General features: G+C 33.7%; 1 protein-coding gene across 1 annotated transcript; it reads right to left on the minus strand.

Annotated features, from left to right (window-relative positions):
• Positions 7,181 to 10,360, minus strand: LOC18789555 (WAT1-related protein At4g08300). The gene is made up of 7 exons (XM_007223297.2): positions 10,037 to 10,360; positions 9,606 to 9,668; positions 9,402 to 9,518; positions 8,468 to 8,705; positions 8,153 to 8,311; positions 7,915 to 8,066; positions 7,181 to 7,677 (listed from the first exon to the last, which is right to left on the minus strand). The coding sequence occupies exons 1-7, from the start codon at positions 10,249 to 10,251 to the stop codon at positions 7,518 to 7,520; spliced, it is 1,104 nt and encodes a 367-aa protein (XP_007223359.1). The 5' UTR covers positions 10,252 to 10,360; the 3' UTR covers positions 7,181 to 7,517.

Raw genomic sequence — 10,495 nt, forward strand, 5'->3', positions numbered from 1 at the left:
AGAGGGTGGAACAATGTTTTTATATTATAATGTTCTTGTTCTTTTAATTTACTTTTTGAGGGAAGGATAAAGTTGAATTTTAAGTTTCACTATATCGTAAATAAGGTATAAAGAAAAATAGGTTATACTTTTTTTGCGACTGGGTTTTGCACGAAAATTCAATTTGGTCGATGAGAAATTTTTTTAGTGAAATTAGTCGTTATGTTTCCCAAAGTTTATAATTTATAGAAATTTCGTCATCTTCCTCTAACTCAATGAGTTAGGGTATATTTGTGCTATATGGTTTAACTCACAATTTCGATTTCAACCCAAGATTTCTCCCAATTTGTTAAACCCTAATAGCACAATATATCGTAACTCGTTGAGTTAGAGGAAGAAGACTGAAGGTGCTTCCTATAATTAAAAAAAATTGCACTTAATTAAAGATAATGAAATATTTATAAATTGTAAACTTAGGAAAACACGATAACCAATTTCACTACTATAAAAAAATATTCAGTGAACAAATTGAATTTTCATGTAAAACTCAAGATAAAGCAAGGCGTACTACGAAAACTAAATCCTATCCTATCCTATCCTATCCCGTTTGTTGTTCTTGAAAGAGTTGAGATTTTAACTTAATTTTCTTGGTAACGTCTACGGTACACCTGTGTACCGATACACCATCTGTTTTAATGACACATGCTAATTGAGTTTTTTTTTTTTAATAATAAAAAATTACCGGCTACAGTAGATTAAGGTACTGGGGGATTTTAACGTTAACTAGAACATATTCAGCATTTTTTGACAATTAGAATGAAATTAGTACCTATCGATTTGCGAGTCAGACATTACCTGGAACATGTTCAACATTTTTTGAAAACTTGGTATATTCTAGATCCTTATGTCAGTCAAAGGGTGGATTACTTCCAAACATTGCAATATTAATTATTGTTCTAGTAAACTCATGTGTTTACTTGAAATAGGATTCCATTTATATTTTTAAAGTCTACCTTTTCAATTCATCGTAATTGCGATCATTAGAAGTATAACTCGAGGATTGTCATATTATCAATTGAGGTAAAACCATATGCATAAACATGTAAATGCGGACATAAATTTTATAATTTATAAGATTTAGGATATAGTTTACAACGTTATGGTATTACCTTAGTTCCCTAACTTTGTAATATTAGTCCTTATTGTAGTAAATACAGGTGTTTCTTTGAAATAGGACCCCGTTTACATTGTTAACGTTCACCAATTCCAATTACTAGTAATGGGATCCTTACAAGCATAAATAGAGAATTACAATAGTATGGATTAGGGCTGACCATGATATGATAAACCATATGCATAAACATGTAAATACGGACATAAAAATCTTGTAATTTATAAGATTTAAGATATAGTTTACAACGTCATGGTACCTTAATTCCCCAATATTGTAATATTAGTACTTATTGTAGTAAACACATATGTTTACTTGAAATAGGACCCTATTTACATTTTTAATATTCATCAATGCATTGTAATTGGATCCTTACAAGCACACACAAGGAATTACAATAGCATTGATTTGTGCTAACCATGATATGGTAAACCATATGCATAAACATATAAATGGGCACATAAATCTTGTAATTTATAATATTTAGGATCTAATTAACAACGTAATGGTACCCTATTGTTCCCAACATTGTAATATTAGTCTTATTGTTGTAAAATCTTGTAATAATAATCGCCCATTTGATAGCCAGTAATTGACCAAAAGGTAGCCAGCGATTGCCACCTCGATAACCGGTAATTATAGTCTTAAAATACAATTGATTCTCGTATCCGATCAAGCGTATCAAGTTTGGCAATAGAAAAAAAAAATTAGATAAACTTGTGGATCTAAGTGATCAGTGGCGGACCCACAGAGGTGTAAAGAGGTGCAGTTGCACCTCCCATCGTAGGAAAATGCCATGGAAATTGGCCATTTGCTCGTGACAAGAAACTGTCTGATAAAATGCCTCAAAGAGGTTGTGTTTTTGTTATCTGCGCTTTATGCGCATATAAATTTTTTTGCATATAAATTTTTTTAAGTCCTGGTTAAAACAACGTCGTTTTGAACCATGACATGAATAAAAAAGAAAAAGAAGAGACATGCGCATCGAAGAAGTCTTCAGCCATGGAAGCACAAGCACAACTTCATTGTCTCGAAACCAAGTATATGTACAGCAAGGTCGGCCCTTGGTCAGGGCAACTAAGGCCACCGTTCAGGGCCCACAATTGAGAGGGGCACAAAAAAAAGATACTAGTGCATACATATATATATATATTTGCAAAAACATAAAATAAAAATTAAAGAATAATGCTACTCTTACCACACTCACATATCACCTTATATGGCAGATGATGTGGATCGTCACATCAATTAAAATTAATTTAACATTTTTTTCTTTTATGATTTATTGACATTGATGTTGTTGTCCACTTCATCTGCCACATAAGGTGGTATACAAATGTAGTAAGAGTAGCATTACTCAAAATTAAAAGTCCTTATAAAAAAATAAAAAATTAGAAGTAAAGGGCCATGCATGATATTTATTGAGAGTCTTACTTGGTAGTATAAAACAATAATAAATAAGAGTGCTGCTAAACAAATCCTAAAATTAATTGAGTACACCATACTATCAAATTATTTATTGAATTACTCATTTACCCCAATATAAAATGACCAAAAAGGATATATTGAATTATGAAACAAATATGATTTTAATAAGTACACCATACTCACCATATTCAACCCTAGTTATTATTATGACAAGTCTAATTACAGTAATGTTGATCATTTAGTCAGCGACAGATACATTCGGAATTTCATATCTGCTGACACTTTTTTCGTTAGGGATAGTAATAGGGACGGCTATTCCATATATTTTGATATTGAAAATATTTATTATTATTATTATTATTATTTTACCAAAAGGATATCTACTTTTCTTCTCCTTCTTCTTTAAAAATTTCAGAGTTCACAAAACCCTAAAACCACATTTTTATTTATTTTATCCCTTCGCCTTTTTTTTTTTTCTACTCTCAACTTGTAGAAATCATTTTATTCTCAATCTCATTATAATTTATAAGCCAGTTAGCTAAAACTCCTATTATTTTTTCTATAATTTTCAATTGATAGAGTAAAATAGAGGTGTTAGCTGGATTTGAAATGAAAAGAAGAAAATATGGAAGACAAAAGAATACACGATATTTGCAGTTCCTTATGGTTATGTTTGTTAGGGCAATAATTTGAAATGAGCAACACTTCAAATAATAATAAGAATAATAAAAACAACCAAGCCTCCTCCAACACCTACACCGATGCCATCATGCAAGTATATGCAGGACGGATTATTAATTACGTTGTGAACCAGTCAGATTGGTGATCATTTGATAGGAAATAGAAGGTTTTTTTTTTTCCTTTTTCTGGCTAAAATTGGCATCGTTGAGTTTCATACTTGGGATTCCTTGAATCTATTTTTGAAGAAGAAGATAACTAACGACGTTAGCTTTTGTCTGTTTGGCAAAAATGTATTTTTATTTTCTATTCACTACCATATATGGCGTGGCAGTTGTTTTCACCATTGGATTGTATTATATTTGATGTGGCAGCTTTATATTAAAAGTCAAGCAGATCTTAGCAGACAAAATCCAAGCATATGATTCAGATCCATTAAGGTGTTGTGTGATATAGTGTATTAGGGTGTACTAAGGGTATTTTTGGTAGTTAAATAGGGTGTACTTAGTTAATTTTACATTTTGATTAAAATATTAAGGTGTACTTAGATCATAGGGTGTACTCAATTAATTTTAGGGTTAGTTTAGCAGCACTCATAAATAAAGACACACGTATGCAAACAAATCTAGAAGCAAAAGGACTCTACACTATTATTTTCCCAAGAACCAGACAGTGATTCTTGAAATCGATTGAATTTTATTTATGGTCTCTTCGAAACTGAGTGCGAAAACAAAGCCTTTTTGAGTTGGAAACTGATTGTTCTCTCCGAAATTTGGAGCACCAGCACCAGAGCGCAACATACAAGACCCAAAATACATGTTTTATTGTTCTTTCTAAATTAAAATTATTAAGATCTTATTTGCGGACCATCATGACTCAAGATAGACTAAATGGACTAGCAATATTATGTATTGAAAGAGATGTTGAAAAACATTAAATATGATAATATAATTGATGATTTTGCTTCTAAAACTGCAACAAGAAGACATTTTAAATGTTTTTTGTGATTAAGATTTCATTGCTATTTTTATTTTGTAAGTACACGTGAAAGTGAAGCATGGGGACACATGCAAGTTAATTTGTTGTTGAATGTAATGTTTTCAATCGGATACTCTTTTTCCTTCGTTTAAGGTTTTGTTCCCATTGAGTTTTCCTCAAACAAATTTTTAATGAGGCCCAAAATGTTATATATTATTGGTTTTTGTACTCTTATAATTTTAATAAAATTTATTATTTGATAAAAAATTATAATTATAATTATTTATTTATTTATAATGGACACATTCTTAGACTTTTGGCCCTGAGCCTTAAATCACCCAGGGCCGGCCCTGATGTACATATAGATTAGATATATAGATCTTGTTCATGTTCCTATCGTCAATTTGAATCCTGGTCAACTATATCAAGATTTATCTCTTCGCAATGCAAGGTATGGTTTTTTCTTCTTCTCAGTTTCGTTTCTTCTGGTTTTTATAATAATAATAATAATATTTTTTTCCTAATTTGTTTGTTTAATTATGGGTTATAATTGATTAGCCAACTTAAGAGAGAGAAAGAAAAGTATTGTTGTGAGTTGTCATATTCAGTTTTACTAATCTGATTAGCCAATATTTTCTGGTGTCATAGCTATATCATATATAAGTTCAAAAATAGAAAAACCAGGAACAATTCACAAGTCACAAGACTTCATTAATTTCCGCTGCAAGTTTCATGTTGTTGTTGGTAATTAAACTGGATCTATTATGCTAATTGAGATTAATGAGGTCTTCTTCCTTGCTAAGCAACAATGTTGAATCATTGATATGAATGATTGAAGGGGCTAATTAGTGTTGTTGTCCACATACATATGATATATGGACTCACTCTCATGTTGGAAAAGAGAAAACATGATTGTCTTTTTTTGTTTAATTGATAATTTGATATGCATTTTGATTAATTGATATTGATTTTGGTTATTAATTGACGATTTAATATGAATTTTGGTAGCCTAATTGTATAATTGGTATGGAATTTTTTGTTGTTGAGCTTTTAATCTTTTACATATCGCCCATTCTCTGAAAAATTCATAGATCTGCCACTCCAAGTGATGAAAAGAAGGGGAAAAAAACAGTTATGGATGCCAAAGCTTCGTAATTATTAAATTGTTTAGCAATGCAATTGCATTTCCGTATGCAATGATCTATATCCTTTGGTGCATCCAATTTTCTTGAGGAAGTCTAGGTAATTGGGCTCAATTATATGCCAGTTCTTGCGGCCTAACCTGGCTAACTTTGTGGATCTGCCCCTTCTGCGTTTCATTTTATAGGACCAAGCAATATGAGATTTGGGGCTTGGGAGACTAGTTTATTATAAATCCAGTCTCTTAAACGAGCTTCAAGCCTTCATCTTTTTCCAAACTTTTTATTATTCATTCCATGCTATATCTTCTAACCCATAGGGCGTTAATTCGAGATTACGCTTTTCATTTCACAACGTCCTATCAGAAAATAAAAATGTTGCAATGGGCCCAATTCTTGCAAAACAGCTCGCTTGAAGTTCCATAATGTCCTTTCTTTCCATTCTTGCAAAACAGCTTGAGCGGATCTGGTCAAGAATGTTGGCTCCAGCGGATTAGAAAAATGGCCAGATGTTGGTGTAGCTTCTTTTGTAGGCTATGTGACTTTTGGATGTGGGCTAATATCAACCACTCATCGGTGCCTTCTCCAATACACTTGCTTTGAACCTTATATGGAGAGAGTGATATTGGAGTCAAGTGTGGCCGTCATATCTACAAGAGAGAAAAGCTCTCTTTTGAGTTGGGAAAGGAAGAGATCAGGGCTCTTTGCTTATGCTCCTAGTGTGGTGGTGCACCATATTTAGAAGAGAAATAAAGGAAGGGCAATCACCTATTTGAAGAGGAATCTCGTATCTGACCTTGGTGGGTTGCATCCTTTGTGGGAGAGTGAGGTAAGCTTCTCTTTGTCTACACAGTATGTTGAGAGAGAATAATCAATTTGTGAGAAATCAAGGCTCTTTGTATTAGTGTATAGGTTGATGCAACTTTGTGTAAGAGTCTCTCTTCTTTGGCATCAGCTATATTTCTGGGTTGGTTCTCCTTTTTTGTTCCTTGTGTTTGTAACTTCTATGTAATAGCTCTCTTTGTATCTCTTTTCTCTGTGAGTAAGAATTTGAGATTTGTTCTTGGCTCATATGTATCTGTATTATGAGTGTGAGTGATATGGTGTATTTGGGATTTGGGTTGTGAGAGTTGAACTACGAAATCTCATGTTGTGGTGAGAGCGTTAACTCCTCTGTAATCTTATGTACCTTTGTGTGTTGTTTGGTTTATCTGCATATGCCTTATCTTGTCTTTGTTATTTTATCGATATCATATTGGCTGACTTGAAACGCTTCCGCGTGCACAACAATTAGAATGTCAGCATTCACTCCAAAATCAATTGACAATAGATTGAGAGATCCAAGATCTTTTAAATACTAAGACAAAGATTCCACCATTCGATGTAAAATACTCTCAACAGCTGCCACACCATCCAACACAACTGCAACCATATGCAGGATTTTTACAAAAAAAAAAAACTTTAGCCTTTTGTAACGAAAAACAAATGCATACGTATGACCACGCAAAGCAATCATTTTGTTTTTCTTCACCAAAATGTGAGCCAAAACAAGCTTTCTTAATTAATTAAGCGGGAATATAGTCCTATACTTTCATGTAAACAGATCAGAAAGCAAGGAAATTATCGTTTACTTCTTTCCCTTTAAAATTCAAATCCAAGTTTCCAGGTATTTGATTCTCTCCTTCATCTTCTGCAGCCAATATTCTTATATATTATTCGGCCGTATATATATATATATATATATATAGTGATGTGAAGTAAAATTCTAAGCAATCCCATTTACACACACCTGAAAAATACTCTGGAATATTCAAGGGTTTTGGTTTTCACTTTTCAGATATCATTGCAAATTGTTCGATTAAAACATAAACAAACATAATTAGCTAGAATTATTAAAATTATTACACTGATCACTTCATACACTCTCAAGGTGCATGGGATCAAAAAGTCAAAATTTAATACATGCATGTAGTTAAATGCAACCTGACATAACTAAGGAAGGTTCCAAGAAAGATTAATTTGGGACATAATCTTTCGTGAAACTTTTGCTATTCTCGAATCAGAACATCGACAAATACATATCAATCTTCATGATTAATTGTTCCTTAATTTAGTTTAGGGATCTTGAAAATGAAATCTTGTGATCAGGTGCGTCCACTGATGCCATTGGGATCAGCCGTCACTGGCAACTCAAGGTTATTGCTTTTCTCATCTTTCAATGGTGCGCTTGAGGCTAGTGGGTCTTTGCTTTTGCCCCATACCACAGTGTAGAGACCGAAGACTATGAAAATGGCTCCAATTATACTGAGACAAAGCACAAAGGAGACAAACAAACAATCAATCAGTAAAAGAAAGATGGTCATTGCTCCGCAACCCTATTGATGTCAGTATTGGAAAATGTTCTATTGCCGAACTGTCTGGCAACATAAGTTTTTTTATTTTCTATAGAGTCAGATTGTAAATCTCGATTCACAGTCTGGTAAGAAAACATTCCCTCGTCATCCAAACGTGGAAGTTTATATGGAGGTTTTAGTATTGTACCTTCCAAGGTGGACTTTTTCAGCTAAAACGATGGCTCCTAGGGCGGCGGTGATGATCATGCATAGAGGGCTGAAAGCTGTTACAAAAACGGGGCCTCGTTCCCTACTCACAACACCTTGCACATAATATGCAAGTCCAGAACAAACAATTCCCTAATCACAAAGATCAATACAAAGTGTGTCAAATGCCTGCAATGTTTCTAAGCCGTGTTATATAGGGAAGATTATTGTGCACTCACAGAGTAAACTGAAGCAAGGAGCCTCGAATCCCAGCCTATAACCCAAACACTCATTTTGCGTTCCACCGCAAATGTTATTACCCCACCTTCCAACACTCCCATAATGCATATCCAAGCTGTGAGAGAAAGCTCTGCTGGGTACTTCTTTAAAGTAAATGACTGAAGTGCAACACATATAAAAAAAAGCTTAATTAGATCAGCTTATCACAAACATTTATCCATACGAAATTTTACAAGTTGCAAAGTATTCTCTTTGGTAGACATGATGATATGTACGTACGTTTTCAAACTATCAATTGTAAATGTTTGACTTACTTGAACGATGAAGAAACTGGCCCAACCACCGCAACTAGCTAAGAGCATCAAGGGGCCAGCCACCCAATGCTGGTTGGTGGAGTCGGTGGTGCTAGTGCCGTGGCTGTGTGCGTGGCCTCGTATGATATCCACAATGGGGCCTTTGTACAGTGTCATCACCATGGCTCCTCCAACAGTGATTACAGTTCCCACCACCTTTGCCAGGCTATGTAGCTTCTTAACGTTCACACTCTCTAACCTGATTAATCAAAATAATAACATAATTAGGATACGACTTAGGCAAACTAATCATTATTAATGATTATATATCATAATTCAATTAGAAAAACTAGATCAAATATTAATATGATTCTTGTGAAATTATTCGTACATAGATATGCACGAAAACGACATTTTTAAGGAATAAGAACAAATATTAAAACATATCTAGGTGATATGATTGTTTATTCTAGGAACATACTTGCACTCACAATATTATAATTATTTTAAATAAATAATATGGTTTTATATAATTCAAGCATGCAGTGTATTACATAAGCAGAGAATCCCAACTTTTTATTTTGGGTTTTTTTTTTTCTTTTTCCTCTTCTAGCAAATAACACGTGTACTGGCCAAGGCTTACATCATCTGTCACAAAAATTATCAAGAAGATTCCACACAAAAAAACAAAAGGTGTAATTGTTTTTTCTTTCACGTTATGTGGGAACTGATTATGATGGCATCATGTCGACCATGATTTCATCAAAAAAATAAGGGAAACAAAAAAACAAAAAAAAATCAAAACGATGACGTGGCACGGTGTGATTGGAATAGTATATTCCAATTTCCCTTAGTGCCTTCCAATGTGTTGGCTCTTAAGCATACACTAACCTTTTTATTAACGCACTAAAATAATTACTAAGCATACTGGAATATGATTATCTACTTTTTTAACCTGAAAAAAACTGCCATTATGAAGGTGATGGCAGGAAGGACGTTGACAACAGCAGATGCAAATGTTGCTGAGGTGTACTTCATTCCCAGAAAGTATAAGTTTTGATCAAGAACTGGCCTGTAATAATCAAATATTAATATATGATGATTGTACATGCAATAATCTCAAAATTTATTTGCCAAATTTTAGTTGTTAGAGCATTACTCAAGAAAACCAAGCAGAACTATTCTCAGGAATATCGGGAGAGTCATTCTTGGCCTTATTTTCCTGTAAGAGAGAATGTGGTCAAGTTAGTAGGGCAAAATAAGAGATATATATATTATATAGAAACATGTACGCACATTAATATACAAATATTATTTCGGCATAAAATCTGATATGTTGTCAAATTGTAAATATGAATCGAAGATTTTGTTTGAATCTGTGACACAAATTAACAATTTCTTGGTACTAATGATAATTCAAGTCTTTTGAAATATAGTTTTGGTGACATAGCGCTTATACATGCATGCATGGTTGTTTGTAAAGGGATAGAAAACAAATATATAATTGGTAGAGAGAGAGAGAGAGAGAGAGAGAGAGAGAGAGAGAGAGAGAGAGAGAGAGAGAGAGAGAGAGAGAGAGAGAGAGAGAACCTTTCAAGAACAAAGGCGAAGGGGGCAATAACACAAAAGGCAACAACATGACGGTAGACTGAGAGAACAAAGTTGCTCATGCCGTGTTTAAACGAGACCATACTGATGATATACATGCCTGCATATCCAAATTGAAGGGAGACCATAGCCAGGTAAGGCTTGATCTTGATGAGAACTGGACTCAACTTCGATCCTGTTGGACTTTGGTCTCCCATCTTTCTATTCAACACTTCTGTCCCTCTCTCTACTACCTCAACTAATTAATTTACTTGTATTTTGAGGGATGCCAACACTAAAATGAGGATGCTCCTCTTATAAGCCTAAAAAGCAAAAAAAAAGGAGACAATATTTCAAAATCATACGTACATGTCCAAGCCACTAACCCTCTCTCTCTCTCTCTCTCTCTCTCTCTCTCTCTCTCTCTCTTATCCTGTATCCTGAGTATCACGCGCACACTCG

The sequence above is a fragment of the Prunus persica genome, chromosome G1 (assembly GCF_000346465.2).
Source record: "Prunus persica cultivar Lovell chromosome G1, Prunus_persica_NCBIv2, whole genome shotgun sequence".
Lineage (NCBI taxonomy): Eukaryota > Viridiplantae > Streptophyta > Magnoliopsida > Rosales > Rosaceae > Prunus > Prunus persica.

Coding starts and splice junctions, on each gene's coding strand:
- LOC18789555 (XM_007223297.2), bottom strand. CDS start 10,251: ATGGGAGACCAAAGTCCAACAGGATCGAAGTTGAGTCCAGTTCTCATC. Junction 9,669..10,036: donor TTCGCCTTTGTTCTTGAAAG/GTTCTCTCTCTC, acceptor TCTCTCTTACAG/GAAAATAAGGCCAAGAATGA. Junction 8,312..8,467: donor CCAGTTTCTTCATCGTTCAA/GTAAGTCAAACA, acceptor GTTGCACTTCAG/TCATTTACTTTAAAGAAGTA.